The sequence below is a fragment of the Vombatus ursinus genome, unplaced genomic scaffold, assembly GCF_900497805.2.
Source record: "Vombatus ursinus unplaced genomic scaffold, bare-nosed wombat genome assembly UNPS02014874.1, whole genome shotgun sequence".
Classification (NCBI taxonomy): domain Eukaryota; kingdom Metazoa; phylum Chordata; class Mammalia; order Diprotodontia; family Vombatidae; genus Vombatus; species Vombatus ursinus.
Genome location: NW_020954652.1, coordinates 14,907,272 through 14,923,087, shown reverse-complemented (window position 1 = coordinate 14,923,087; position 15,816 = coordinate 14,907,272). Strand labels below are relative to the sequence as shown.

Below are 15,816 nucleotides of genomic sequence, written 5' to 3'. Positions count from 1 at the left end.
ACAGGGAGAAATAGACATAGAGGCAGAAACAGAGAGACAGAGACAGAGACAGAGACAGGCAGACAGAGACATAGACAAAGGCAGACAGAGACAGAGATAAAGAGAGAAGGAAGGGCTAGCCTCTGGGTGGAACCTTGAGTTATACCCACAGTTGTGGTTATTGGGTGGTCTGTCCTTCATTCTTGAAGAGAACCATGACATCAGGAAGGTGATGTCATGATTTGCAAATGACTTTGATTTGAGTGAGGCAGAGCTGTGCAAAGTCACCAGCCTCATTTTCTCCTCTAGAGCCATCTGGTTCCAGTGGCCAGATGATTGGAGATGGAGTTAGGGAATGGGCGGTTGGTTGTAGGCCAGTGCCACTGTATCAAAGAGTATGTGTTAGGGAGTAAGGTGTAAGAAATCTGGAGGAAGCCACTAGCGTTAATTGAGTTAGGGAATGAGGTGATAAAACTTGCATTTTAGGAAAATTACTTTGGGGGCTGACTGGAGGATGGAGTGGAGGAGGGAGAGACTTGAGGCAGGCAGATCCACCAGCAGGCTGTTGCAGTAGTTCAGGGGTGAGGTGAGAAGGGCCTGCCCTAGAGAGGTGGCAATGTCAGAGAAGAGGAAGGGTGCTATTCAAGAGATGTTGCAAAGGTGAAATCAAAAGGTTTTGGCATTAGCTTGGTTATTGGGGGAGGGGTTTGAGAGGTAGTGAGGAGTCCAGGGTGACTCCTAGGCTGGGAGCCCAAGAGAATGGGAGGATGGTATTGCCCTCTACAGTAACAGAGGAGGTTAGAGGAGGGGAAGGTTTAGGGTGAAAGATGAGTTTCATATGTCTACTGGGCATCCCGTTTGAGGTGACTGAAAGGCAATAGGACATGTGAGATTGGACGTCAGTAGAGAGATTGGGACAGATCTGAAGGTTAAATGCCTTAAAATCATAATCACATAACTAGGGAGTGTTTTTGACAGGATTTGAATATTCCTCTACTTACTCTAAAATCTGTGTATTAGCCAGTGCAATAAGTTGTGATAATATCTAGATAGTGATATGTGATATTTTTTCATTGCTAACGTATTTAGAGGAAGAATATTAGAAGACTTTTCTCATCCACCCATTGCTAAGGTGTGCTTAACTGTTGTCTTTGTCAGGTTATCTTTACTTACATGCAATCTGAGGCCTTCCTGTAGTCACAGAATCATCCAGAACTGCAGAACCTTAAGAGTTGGAAGGGGCTTCATAGGCCATCTAGCACAACTCATACCTGAACAAAAATCCCTCTGATAACATACCCACCAAGTTGTCTGTCTAGCATTTGTTGATGGAAGGACAACCCACTGGCTTCCTAGACCTCCCTTTCCTCTGTTTGCATAATTCTTGGATAACTTTAGGAAATAGTTTTCAGTGATGTGCAGCTTATAATTCAATACATATTTGTTGAGAGCCTTGGTTGTACCTTAACTGTACGAGATAATGTTGGGGATTCTAAAGAAATATTTGTCATAAACACTGCGCTTCAGTCTTTTAGGAAGGAACAATACTTATACATGTAAAATTTTATGTAAATCAGAGAATAAGACCAGCCAGGATGCAAAGGTTACATTGACGATCATAAAGATCTTAAATAATAAAATTAAATATATTAAATATATATTTTATTTATTAATATTTAAATATATTAAAAATAAAATTAAATAATAAAAAGCAATAAATGCCATGAATATAGTCAACCAAGAGAGAATCAATGTTAGCTACTGCTATTAGGGATGAGTTCAAGGAGAAAGTGAGACTTCAGAAGGACCCTGGAGGATGAATATGATTGGATAAGCAGAAAAGGAAGGAGGATTCTAAGTAAGGGAAAGAACACCAAAGTAGGATACCCTTCTCTTTGTCACTTCTAAAGAATGTTGCAGGATGGGGCTCTTAGTAAATGGGTCATTCATATGAAATGCACAGTCTCTAGGTTTTTTCAAATACTTTTCTATATTCAGCCCTGATTTTGTATATTGAAAAAAAATCTTTAATTTGTTTTTTTAAGTAATTAAGAAAGTAAAATATTCCTTCTCCTTCCTGCTTTCTGCCCTTGAGGGCAATTGCCAAATTGTTAGTTATTTTGTTAGGGCTAACTAAGGTCTTGTAATTTTTTATGGTTGAAAAATATCTGATTTTTTAAAAATCCAATTAACATATGCTTATTTTTCTCAGATTGTAAATAATATTCATACTGTTATATAGAAACCTATTTTTAAAGAATAATATTACTCTCTTGGACTTATAATGTTATTGAAAAAACATATTATGTCTTTGACAGATGGAGTAGAGAATCTTTTTTTTTCAACAAATGAGATTATTTGTTAAACTTTAATGAGTAAGGCAACAGTACACTGGTTGCTTAGTGATGTGTAATTGGGATCGTTTTCCCAATCATATAAAATTAATCATCCCTGCTCTAAGAATTATGCTTTTAAATGAGAAATACACAAAGTATTCAAAGTTTGCTTTATTTTATTTCTTTCCATTTAAACTTTTTTAGGTTGCTTTTAAAATTTCACTAATTTTTCAATGTGGCTATTTTTGTTGATCTGGGTTCTTTACCTTTATATCCCAAGCACTGTATAAGAAACTCTAGAACCCTAAGAAAAAATCCCTCTCTTGCTACCCCCATTTCCTCTTTTGCTTCCTATGTATCTGTTTCTGTGTCGTTGCCTAACCTGGATTTTAGAACTCCAGAGGGTGTTGTTCAATGCTTGAAGCTACTTACTTTTCCTATCTGTTCTCATACCATAAGTTCCCCACATTCTACTTATTCCCCCTATCTTTCTTCATTCCAGAGAAGCAAGGTAGTTGTCAATGACACTTTCTGAATCAATGGGCTGTTTGAGTACACGTTTATCTCCTTACTACCCGAATAGTTTTCCACATACCTGGCAAATTTGTTTCTTTGCAGCATTTGGTCTACTACGTAGAATCTAGAAGTTTTGAAAAAGCACGAGGAGAAAATAAATTATTTATAAAAATCACTTCAGTTACTGTTATGCTTTATGCCGTTTCCATTTCTAGTAGCAAAGATGTTGTAAATTGATTAATTATTCAATCAATTAGGAAACACTTATTAAATGCCTATTATTGTACATCATCCTAGGCACACTGATCGTTATCAATGAACTATCTTAATTTATTTTTTTCTTTTACAAATCTGGGTTCTTGAAGGGTTTGAAAATTAATGTGGGCTTTATTATTTTTGTTGCTGATGGAGAGATAATTCAACTTTTGTAGGATAAAATGAAATAAAACTGTACATGTTTTATATTTCCAAGAAATTGGAAGATCCTTCAGGGAAGCAGCTATCTGATTTTTGTATTTGCGTCTTCAGCATGTAGCACAGTCTTGCAGAGGTGCCTAATGTTTGTTGGACTGAACCCAATCAAAAGACTGATAAGCGAATATCTACTGATTTACTGTATTCTTCTTCCTATAGATCTTGTATCATGTGACAACAAGAAGGGAAATTTTATTTAAACTAACTGCTTATGGAAGCAGAGCTAAAGTGAAAAATCTCGCCCCTGGAGTGGAATATGTATTTCAGATGAAAACAGTTAGAGGCATGGATTATAGTGTATCTGTTGAGAAAAAAGTGATTACAAGTAAGCAATTACTGTAAATAAGTTTTTCATTAATTTTTTGAAAATTTAGGATAGTTGGGTTAAAATATGATACAATGTAATTGCTTTGTGGAAAATGATGGTTTTCTTTTATTTGAATCCTAACTTAAGAACATATTCCAATGAACCCACAATATTTTTTAATTGGTGCTTTAAATAATTTTGATAGTACCTAGTACTCTCATTAGTTTTGGTCTGATTGTTTTTAACTAAAATATATGCAAAATAATTAATTCACTTGTATCTTGCATTATATGCCTTATCAGTTTTATATAATTTTGCCAATACCTGATACTTTGATCAGTTTTGCTCTCGTTGTTTTTAACCAAAATTATGTAAAATAATTAACTCAGTTGTACTTTGCATTACATGCTTTATCAATTTTACAGTGAAGTAGAAGTCTAATTGCTAGGGTAGGTATAGACTCTCTTTTGCCTGATCAATTATAGATTATAGTTATGATCTTGGCAAAAATTGGTGTAGCCTTCTTTATATCTAAGTAAATGTTAATAGTATTTACTATTAGTAATTCTGAAAGCTTATGAGAATTTCTAACTTTATTTTAAAGTATTTTTACAAATCACATGATTTACACTGATAAGTATGCCTCCCTTCTGCCTCTCTCTCTCTCATTCTCTACGTCCCTCATTCTCCCCCCCCTCCCTTTCCCCCTCCCCTCAGAGGCAATCGGGATTAAGTGACTTGCACAGGATCACACAGCTAGTAAGTGTCTGAGGCTGATTTTGAACTCAAGTCCTCCTGATTCTAAGGCTGGTTCTTACCTGTGACACATTCTGGCTGTGTGATCCTAACAAATCAGTTTCAATGTTCTAGGCAACCGTCTAAGACTAAAATTTCCAACTTGACTTGTTAGAGGAAGTCTGATTTTCCACTATCAATTAAATTACAGGTTCATTCCATATCCCTATGTAAAAAACTACAGGTATCGTTATTGGCCAGCACTGTGATTGAAACTGTAGTTGGGAGAGATATTTAGAGCCATATAGAATCAATAGGTGAACCTTTACATAGATGGCACAGGACACCAAAAAAGGGAGTGGCTTAGTTACAGGACTAATTTTCATCTTTTATCTTGTTGGTATATTTCCTTTGCATTTCTTAAAAATATTGATATATATTTTTTTCAAACTTATTTATGTATAATTTTAAAATGTCAAACAGAACCAGCTGGGATATGTGGCTTAGCCTTAAAAGCGGTGAATACTTCTGCTGCAACATTAATGTGGAATCCAACAAAGACGAACTTCACTCACTACAAGATTTGTTTATCAAATGATACATTCACAAATGAATATTATATTTTTGGGACCATGACTGACCATACAGTTACGGATCTGACTCCTGGTGGCACTTATAACATCACAGTGCAGAGAGTAAGAGGTGACATAGAAGGATACAGCTCATTTATCCAGGTGGTTGCAGGTTTGTAAATGTTTTGTGTAGTTAAATAATCGTATTTTATAGTGGTCATACTTAGAATGATAAGTTGTTCTGAAACTTTTTTTAAGTTGAGTATTTTAAGGTTTCACCAGAAGTTGAGAAAGGAAAGAAGGAAGGGAGGAAAGGTAGAAGGAAGAAAGAAAGGAAGAAAGAAATGAGAGAGGGAGGTAAGGAAAGAAAGAAAGAAAGAGGTAGGTAAGGAAAGAGAGGAAGAAAGAAAGGAGAAAGAAAAAGAGACTAGCTTTAGAGGATTGAGTGAACATAACAGTTTATAATAACAACAATAACAACAATAACAGTTAAACTTAGTGTTTTAAGGTTTGAAAAACTCTATGTGTGTTATCTGATTCGATCTATATAATAATCCTATGAAATATATGCTATTATCATTCCAATTTTACAGAGAAAAAAAAACTGAGTCAGAAGAGAGGTTAGCACTTTGCCCAGGGTCTCTCAACTAGTTAATGTCTGAGATAGGATTTGAACTCAGGTCTTTCTGACTCCACATTTAGAATTTCACTGACTCATTATCTGGACAGGAGACTGGAACCCAAAACATTGCTAAAAATATTTTAAGATATCTTAAACTGAACATGATTGGAAGAGTAGCTCATCATGAGAATAATTCTTAAATAACTTTCTGGGCTTCTGTTATGTTGCTATTCAGTCATGTCTGACTCAACGTGACCTCATGGACATTGTCCGTAGGGTTTTCTTGGCAAAGATACTGGAGTGGTTTGCAATTTCCTTCTCCAGGGTGTCCCCATTTTACAGATGAGGAGCTGAGGCAAATATCAGTTAAGTGACTTACCCAGGGTCACACAGTTAGTAAGTGTCTGTGGCTGGATTGTAACTCAAATCTTCTTGACTCCATGTCTATTGCTGCTCTGTGCACTGCACCACCTAGTTGTCTATTCTATTATAGTCTAACCATTATCATTTACCTGGTTGCACAATTTATTATCACATAACTTTTATACACTGAGTTTTATAACTACAAGGACATTTGCAGTGAAATCAATAGAGAGCACTGGGATAGTCGTTGAGAGATTTGAGTTCTAATTCTGACTCTGCTGTATGTTAGCTATGTGCTCTTTCCAAGTAATTTAAACTTTGTACCTTGGTTTACTAACCTGTGAAATGAGAAGGATGTACTGGTAAAATTCCAGTTCCCTGTCACCTATGAAAAAAGTGCTATCTTTTGCTGCTATATGTTCACCATTGGTATAAATATATCTCTGCCCCTGACTTAATTTCTCCCATAATAATGTTTTACTGCTTTTTTTATGCACTTAAGTAATATTATATATTGGAGTACTTGTGGAAAATAGTCCAGAGTAATAATGAGTTTAAAATAATATGAGCAGAGAGAGTTTTTAGAACTATTTAAAATAAAATCAAGAGAATTAGCTTACTATGGAATATGTCATTTCAATTTAATGCAACATTGCTTTCTTAGTCTCTATCTGTAGTTTCTAATAATGCAGGTAAAGGAAAAGCAGTATTTTCAGCCCTATTTTTGTCAATAGTTTTAGGCTGAGTCTACATGAGGTATGTTTTGCAAATACTTGGCTGCAAAGCTTCTTTCTCTCCCTCTGTATTGTCTATCTGGAATCTGTGCTAAGATAAGGCAGAGTGGGAACCTGAATCATTGGCAACCAATCAGGAGGCTTTTGTGTGGAAAACTCCCCTCCAGATGGCACAGCCCAGTCTAAACAACTGTTCAGAAATAAAAATGAAAGCAAATGTTAAAATGGATAGAAGTAATGGTTTGGGCAGGAAGGTAGTGCTGCCTACTGCTGTTTCATTTCCTAATCAAAATGGTTGTTTGCCATTATAGAGAATCCAAAGCTTTCATTTGAATGCTCATATCTGAAAAAAATAGATTTGTGTTTTACTTCCTTTATCATTATTCTCCCCACCTCTAATAAATAACTGAAGAGTCAGATGATTATGCTGTACTTCTAAACTTCTATAGTATTGTACTGTACTTTATACTTTAACATACATACCTATGCGTGTGTGGGAGTATATACATATACACTATTTTTATACAATATTTGAGCTGGAGAGAATAAATTTGGCAAAAATTAAATTGATCAGATTGTAAGGAAATTTTTCAAAGTTACATTATACATGTATATACCATATAACAGGCATTCTTAAAAAAGATCTGAGTTCTTGAGATAACCAACTAAACACAGAGATCTCTTAATGTGATTAGGTAGGCAACTGGTGATAAAATTCTTTTGAAACACCATTTATTTAATGTTGCTTTTTAATTCTTGATCATTTTAAAATAAAGAAATGGTCTTTGGAATTTGTGCTTTCATTATAAGAACCTGAAAGGCCTGAGAAACTTAAAGCCTTCAATATTTCAACACACTCCTTTTCTTTGCACTGGAGAAAGCCTTCTGGACATGTGGAAAGGTATCATGTGATTCTTGTTCCTGATGGTGGCGTTCTTGCAATCAGAGATCTTGGCCGTGGGGAGTATCAGGTATAGTTGTTATTGAGGCACTTTGTTTATATGTGATACTAATGGGAAAGTTTTTTATGAAACTGACGAACCATGAAAACTCATCTTAGGTTTTGTTTTTTTTTTTCCTTTTAGCATAGGACAAAGACAAAAACATCAATGCCAAATTTATAAGCATAAATTTCAGCATTGGTGGGTCATTACCTTAACAACAGCTAGCGTATCTTTTTTTTTTCTTCAAGTCTACTATAAACCTCCGGCCAGTCATCCAAGGGTTCATGAATAGTTTAACAAAGTAAGGGCAGTGCTATTGAGTAATACATGCTCATTAATTGTGTACTTGCCAGGAAGATCTGTCCTTAAATCATTAATGCAGGCAACATTTCCCTGTAAAGCCATCAATGTAATTCCACTGTCTGAAAAATGTAATAATGATGGCTTTTCTTATAATATTTATCTTACTTTTTATTGGAACTTCAGAGACACAGGTATTTCATAGTCATGCTTAACTGAGAGGGCTGGAGAATGGCTAGCTGTAAATTCTCAGTAATTCTTACTGAATGTTTCTTTCCAGTGGTAGTAAAGTTGGCAGCTTTGTAGAGTTTATACAGGACAGATATTGACTTACTAGTTGATGTACTACTGTATGATATATATGTATATATACTTGTATATCTATGTATATGTCTGTATCTCAATGTAGATATATTTCTATTTCAAAGTAGATTACCCTTTCTTTATTGATACACTGTAACAAACTCATTTAAGCATGTTTCTTGTAATATAGTGCCTTAGTTCTTTGTAGATATTTCTCATCAATTGTTACCTTCTGATTTTAGGAATAATAGATGTTTTTACCTCTCTTGTATTTTCCTTCTTCCTTGAAAGAGTTTATTGTTTTTGATTTCTCCTTGATCCTATAGGTTGATGTGTCGAATGCTGTACCTGGGACAAGGTACAATGTAACCATTTCTTCAGTTTCTGCTACAACATTTGGTACTCCTATTAGTAAAATGGTGACAACAAATGTGACGAGTGAGTATAATAAACATTCTTATATCTATAGCTCTCTTAATTTTTATAGATAACATGTTTTAAAATTATTCTTATATGAATTTTAGGGAGTCTTAATCCTCACTTTTGGCTTGATGAAAATGTTTACCTACATATTACGTGCATGAAAATAAAAGTGTTGAGGAAAGTTTCTCATTGAGGAGAAAATGGAAATATCCAAACAGTATGTTTGAATCCAACTTGGATTATGATGATCATTTGGGCTCATTCTTAGACTTCTTTAATGTGGAAAGAATGAAAATAGCTATTCTATACCTGCTTATGAATTTGAGCGTCTGATACATGTAGAGTTATGACTATGCCAAATACAGCAGCATTTCTCAGCAAGTACTAGCAAGCAAATAATTATGTTAAAATTAATGGTAATAATGATGTGCTTTTAGTTTTAGTTTGGATTTCTTACTTTAAGGATGATTTTCAAATGACTTGGAATTAAGTGATGTTTGGTCTGTGAAGTTTTTTTTTAATGTTCCATTTTTTGCATTCTTAGAAAAGAATGTTTCTGGTATTCCCCAAAGCATTTAATCATTTTTTTTTTAAAGCATAGCTCTAGAGAGAGCTGTTTCATATTGAATCCATTAGTCTCCAGGAACTTCAAAAGTCTAGGTTGCAAATAACTTTTCTTCCATATGAACTGTGGAAATACTCAAATTGTTACTTGACATTTTAATTAAAGGCATTTTGTTTTTACAGATCCAGGGCCTCCCGTGTTCCTTGCAGGTGAAAGAGTGGGATCTGCTGGAATACTTCTCTCTTGGAATACACCACCAAAGCCGAATGGAAGGATTAAATCATACATCGTTAAGTATAAGGAAGTTTGCCCGTGGACGCAAACCACCTATACACAAGTTAGAGCAAAACCAGATAGTTTGGAAGTGCTTCTTACTAATCTCAATCCTGGAACAACTTATGAAATTAAGGTGAGTATGAAAGGTTTTCTGCATAATTTTGCATTTAGAATTAAGTGCTGTTTTGTATTATTGGAATTAAAAGTAAAGAACCAACTTATCTGAAATCTGGCTAAAGTTCACCATATAAATTATACAGGAACTAAAGGAAAATAATGGAAAGAATTGTTTCATTTCTCTCCTTTTCTTTGCTTCTGGAACTTTAGTGAAATTGTAGAGTTACTTTTTTGGCTAGATTGAGTAAAAATTTGTTTCTGTTCTCATAAGTTATGTACTAAAGCAAAAGATAAAATTTCTCCCTCTAGTTACTGATGTGAAAAACACAGTTGATATTAATTTAATACTTTTGTAAGTAAAAAAAAAAATCTGTCTTTTAGTTCAGTGAAAAGTGTACCAAATTTACAATCAGAGAGTTCAAATCTTGGTGTTGCCATTTACTATTTGTGTAAGCTTAGACAGGCAACTTCATTTCCCTGGGCCTCAGTTTCCTCATCTAAAATGAGGGGATTGGACTAGATAACCTTTAAGGTACTTTCCAGCTCTAAATCTATGATCCTTCTCTGTTAAATAATCATAACATTGAATTAGTCTTGTTCATTTCTTTCTATTAATCTTCCATGACTGACACCTGCATTAAAAAAAAAAATTCTAGAGAGTTTTTGTAAGCACAGATTCCATAAATGTGGCAATTTAAATATTTTAGCACTTCACTGATTTTAAATGTGCCAAGTTAGGAAAAGCCTTGTTTGCAGGTCCAAATAATGAGGAAATAGGTAAAAGGCAGCACTAAATTATATTAACCTCATAAAATTATTTACAATAAAATGTGTCAGTGATTTTTTTTTCCCTTGGGAAGGATAATGGAAAATTTAGATAAAATATCCAGAAGACTGCTTATTTCCTTAAAATTTTAATAAGCAGCTGGCTTTTGAACACTGAGGAAAATTTGGATATAGTTCTATAGAGTTTTAAGTTTCCTCTTAATGAAAAACGTCTTATTGATTTAAAAATATGACTATCATTTCTTAATCAATCCCCCCCAAGAACCCTCTTTTGTAACAAAGAAGTACTGTTAAGCAAAACAAAACAAAACAAAACAAAACAAAAAGCAAGTAATGACAGTGACCATGACTGATGGTGTAGGCCTCATTTCTTCACCACAGAACATTTTTATACAGTTCTATAAATTCTTATAAATATAAATTCAGCTGGGTAGCAAAGGAGATAGAGTGCTGGGCCTAGAGTCAGGAAGACTCATTTTCCTGAGTTCAAAGCTGGCCTCAGACACTTACTAGTTGTATGAGCCTGGGCAAGTCACTTAACCCTGTTTGCCTCAGTTTTCTCATCTGTAAAATAAGCTGGAGAAGGAAATGACACACCACTCAAGTAATCTTTGGCAAGAAAACAACATATGGGGTCACAACGAGTCAGACACAACTGAAATGACTGAAGCACAGCGATAAATTCTCTAAAATTTCCTTTATAAAGGATCAATTAATAAATTCAACTTAATAAATGAAGTTAATTTGAAAGATCCCTTTAAAATTACTAATTTTAAAATGACTGCTATCACTTCCCACTTATAAGCCCTATTCACAAAAATAACAAACAACAACAAAAAGTAGTTAAGCAAAACAGACACATTGCCCATGTCTAATAGCATATACCTCTTTCTGCAACTAAAGATCCCCCTTCTCCAGCTAGAGCATAAAGGGCTGGGTCGTCATCAGTCTTCTAGAGTCATGATAGTTATTTCATTGATATGAGTTCTTTAGCTTCTTTATGTGAAGTAATTATTTTCAGGGCCATATTCTTTCCTCATCTGTGACATAATGAAGATTATTATAATGGTGGCACAGGGGGTTGATTGCTGGGCCTGGAGTTAGGAAGACCCAAGTTCAAATCCGGCCTCAGACCTTGCTATCTGTGTGACCCTGGGCAAGTCACTTAACCAGTATCTCAATCAGCAACTTCAATGGTAAAATGAGGATGATAATAGCACGTCTCTCATATGTAACAACAACAACAATAGTTAATATTTACATAGTCAGGCACTGTGCCCAGTCCTTTACATTTATTTTCTCATTTGTTCCTCACAATAGGAAGTTGCTGTTAATATGCCTGTTTTACAGATGAAGAAACTGAGGCATTGTTGAGAGAATCAAATTAGATCAAATGAGAAAGTGTTTGTAAAGCACTTAGCACAGACCCTGACTCACACTAGGCACTTAATAAATGTTTTATTTTTTCTTTCCTTACATTGCCTATGCAAATTCAAGTTTCTTAATTTGTATTCAAAATGTATGTATACCTTTTAAGATAATTATAATACTGAATTAGAGATGACAATATGCACCGAAGTAGCATGCAACTTAATGATTAATGTGACTTTTTATTGGGAAAAAAGTAATATTTTTGTCATTATGAGTCACAGAACACAATTGAGCAGTTTCTCAGAGTAAGGATTTCCAGTCTCTGATATATTCATTGCTTTGTTATTGTGGCTGTACATTGTTCAGTCTTATCTGAGTCTTCCAGACTCTGTGGACCATACTGTCCGTGGTAAAGATATTGGAGTGATTTGCCATTTCCTTCTGCAGAGGATTAAGACAAATAAAGGTTAAGTGACTTGTCCAGGGTCACCCAGCTAGTAATTGTCTTAGGTTGTATTTGAACTCAGGTCTTCCTGACTCCAGGACCAGTGCTGTATCCACCGAGCCACCTAGTTGTCTCATATTCATTGCTGTCAATCATAAATGAATCTGCAGTAGATTGTGTTAGGGACTGGATCTGTGATTTCATTAGATTAGGGAACTCCCAAATGAAGAAATTCCCTCTACCAATGCCGATTGCTACTTCCTATGAAACTTGTTAGAATTGCCTAGAGCATGGCAAGGCTAAACACTTTTTCCAGAGTCCCAGAGGCTTAACTTGAATACAGTGTACTTTGTTCTGAAGCTGGCCCTCTCCCTACTATACCACACTGCCTCTGCACTATTCTAATTTTTTCTCTAGGAAAGTCTAAAGATTGACGATGCTGAGTACAATTAAAGATCCATAGGCCAAACAACAAATTTAGACCATGCTTTTTCTTTTTTGCATGACAGCTGAAAAGTGCTTAGCTCAATCCTTCTAAGGGAGGTTGTTCTAGGATAATAAACACAGGCTAAATTCTTTCATGGATATTCTCAGCAGCTAATCTGAAGAAGTGCTGTTGACAGGAGAGGGAGTCAGCCATCAAGAGCTTTCTCCTTAGTCAGGCTGACAAAGCTTCTCAACACAGCTTCTTGCATTTCTCAACTCTTGGGAACCCTTGATTCTACCCAGAATTCCATAGTCTCACCATCTTTTCATTTTTTCACCTATCAGCCAGTGGCTTCCAATAGCAGTGTTTGCTGTTGGGCATTTCTACTCTTGCAGTATTTTAACATTACAGTTTAGAAGAATGTACAATGACAGAAGAAGCATTTCGGTATAGTGGATACAGAGCTGGCTTTAAAGGAGCCAGGAAAATGTGGAATTAAGTCCCATCTCTGACAACTACTGAGCATGGGATTCTGGACAAGTCATAACGTGTCAAGATGGTTGGCAACATTCTAAGACTATAGGTGTCTGTTTAGGGATCTGCAATGATAGAAAATATTCCTCACTTTTAACTCCCCATATTAATAAATTACAGATCTAGCTCCCACCCCCCCAAATTATATATGAAGCAATGAGATTTACCTTGAAATTGATGTCCAAGGCCTAAGATTTCCTTTACTTTTATTCACTGCAAAATTCTAGGAGTTTTGGAAGAAACAAAAACTCGGTATTTTTGTAATTTGGATTTCACTTTTTTTAACTATTTATTTTTGAGAGGTTCAAAGTTGTAATATCCAGTTGTGTAACTAACTCAAATGCTATTCTTTTGGTTTATTTTAGGTGGCTGCTGAAAACAGTGCTGGTATTGGGATATTTAGTGAGCCCTTTCTCTTCCAAACTGCAGAAAGTGGTAATTCTCCTAAACCATTCATTCATACAAATTAATTTAATTACAAATGTGTTCAGTTTGTCATTAGTGACTTTTAAAAAATCTGACATTGTCTTGATATCCTAAATTATAACATTCATGAACTTTGGACCCTACTGTTGCTGGTACTTGGCTAGCAATACACGGAGTGAGAATCTTTTTGTAACTGTGTGAAAGTAAAGGTTAATCACTTAGAGATGTGCTGCTGTCTTTTTTTCTATTTTTGTTGTTCAGTTATTTTTCAGTTGTTTGACTCTTTGTGACCCCATTTGTGGTTTTCTTGACAAAGATCCCAGAGCGGTTTGCCATTTCCTTCTTCAGTTCATTTTACAGATGAGGAAACTGAGTCAAACAGGATTAAGTGATTTGTCCAGTATCATATAGCTAGTAAGTTTCTGAAGCTGGATTTGAACCCAAGAAAATGAGTCTTCCTGATTCTAGGCCCAGTTCTCTATCTATCTATGCCACCTAGCTGCCCCACATTTTTTATTAAAAATATATATTTTTAAATTTATAAGCATCATTTTCTTTACTTCCCACTTCCCCTAAATAGCTATAGTCAAGCAAAACAAATTTCCATATAGGCCATGTTCAAAAATGTTTGTCTTTGCATTTTCATTCTTTTGCTTCTCTGTTAGGAGGGAGGTAACATTCTTCATCACTGTTCCTCTGGAGTCTTGGCATGTACTTCTTCCACTGACCTCAGTTGTAATTCATACACACCTTGGTAGATGGGCCTTGTGAGATGTTATGCTCCACAAAAGAAACAAACAAATAAATAAGTGATTAAATAAAATTAATTACCTGGAGCCAAACTTCCAATGAGTCTCTCTCAACTTAACTAGACTGATCATTCTATTTACATATAGGAATGTCCAATAACCTTAAGGTGGCAATCTTGCCTCTTCTTATTCCTAGGATTTTATAAAATTTTAAATATTGTACCACTATTCCAGGTAAAAAAACAGCAACAACCTTCTAATGAGGTTGGCAAGAAGAGAAACTGATCCAGTCTGATTCTAACTGCCCAGTAGTAAAAGATAAAATATGGAGGAGAAATCTCTGAGTTTAGCTCCTCTTTAGAGTTTCAGCAGGTCACCTGAGAATGAAATTCATGTATCTGTTTGTTGTCAGAAATGAGATATCATCTTCAATTAATGAGTACTCATAGGTATCTTTTGAAGTATGGAATAAGTTTCTTTGCTATCGATGTGTCTTCAAGGTTCATATTGGTGTTCTGTCTATCTTATAATGGAGGCCTTTTTAAATTTTCAGTAACTACCCTTTTCTTGTATGGCTTCCAAAATTGTTCCACTTTTCACTAAATCCCATTCAATAGTGACATGATGTTTTAGTGAGATTCTAGTGCAAAAGTAAACATCCATTACCAGAAACCAGCCAGTCTGAAATTCGTGAATAAGAGCTGTCCATGTTCAGAGAATTTAATTCAATGATGGAAACAGTTTTAGTTGAATAAAGAGAGTCGTTATAAAACATTCAACTTAAATTTAAGTCACTGTTTTCTATTGGGTGAAAATGTTTTAAATTAGTTACATTTTTTTAACTCGCCATCTGTTAACTAAAGATGTTTTATTTATTTTAATTTTAATGAATACTTAATTCAATGAATTTGTCTCAACTCACTATGTTCTTTTAAAAATCACAGAATAAACTACGTGAGGCCCATTTGATAATTTGCTAAGGCTTAGCAAGTCATAGGTTCATAGGCTCAGAGCATCATAGTTTTAGAACTCAACAGGACTTTAGAAGCCATATCGACCATATCCTTCACTTTACATTTGAAGAAACCACAGCTCAGAAAGGTTAAGTGACTTGCCCAGTATTGCAGAGCTATTAAATGTCAAGGGTGAGATTAGAACCCGTGTCTTTGTTCTTCCAAGGTACCAATGGAGCAATTCCTCTGAAAATTATTAACACTATGTGAATAGAATATTTCACATTTTCTTACAACAATTTTAGTTAAAACATGTGCAAATAAATTATTACAATACATTTAAATATTCAAACTAGGTTTTAATTCTATTCTACTACTCTAAAAACACCATGAGGGCAGTGACTGTCTAATCTAAGCCTTGAATCTCTCAGGGAACTTGATACAATGATCTAAACATAGTAGATGAAGCAGGTAAATAAAGCTTTACTTTTTAATTCAAGTAAACAAAAATTTCATTCATTCATTCATTCATTCATTCATTCATTCATTCATTCATTCA

At 34.8% G+C, this 15,816-nt stretch overlaps 1 protein-coding gene across 1 annotated transcript in view; it reads left to right on the top strand.

The window, feature by feature from the left end:
• Positions 1 to 8,019: 8,019 nt before the first annotated feature.
• Positions 8,020 to 15,816, top strand: part of PTPRQ (protein tyrosine phosphatase, receptor type Q) — a 268,160-nt gene continuing 260,363 nt past the window's right edge. The window contains exons 1-4 of the mRNA XM_027842510.1: positions 8,020 to 8,076; positions 8,512 to 8,623; positions 9,356 to 9,582; positions 13,495 to 13,564. Coding sequence (XP_027698311.1) covers positions 8,020 to 8,076; positions 8,512 to 8,623; positions 9,356 to 9,582; positions 13,495 to 13,564 — 466 coding nt within the window. The remainder of the gene's footprint in view (positions 8,077 to 8,511; positions 8,624 to 9,355; positions 9,583 to 13,494; positions 13,565 to 15,816) is intronic.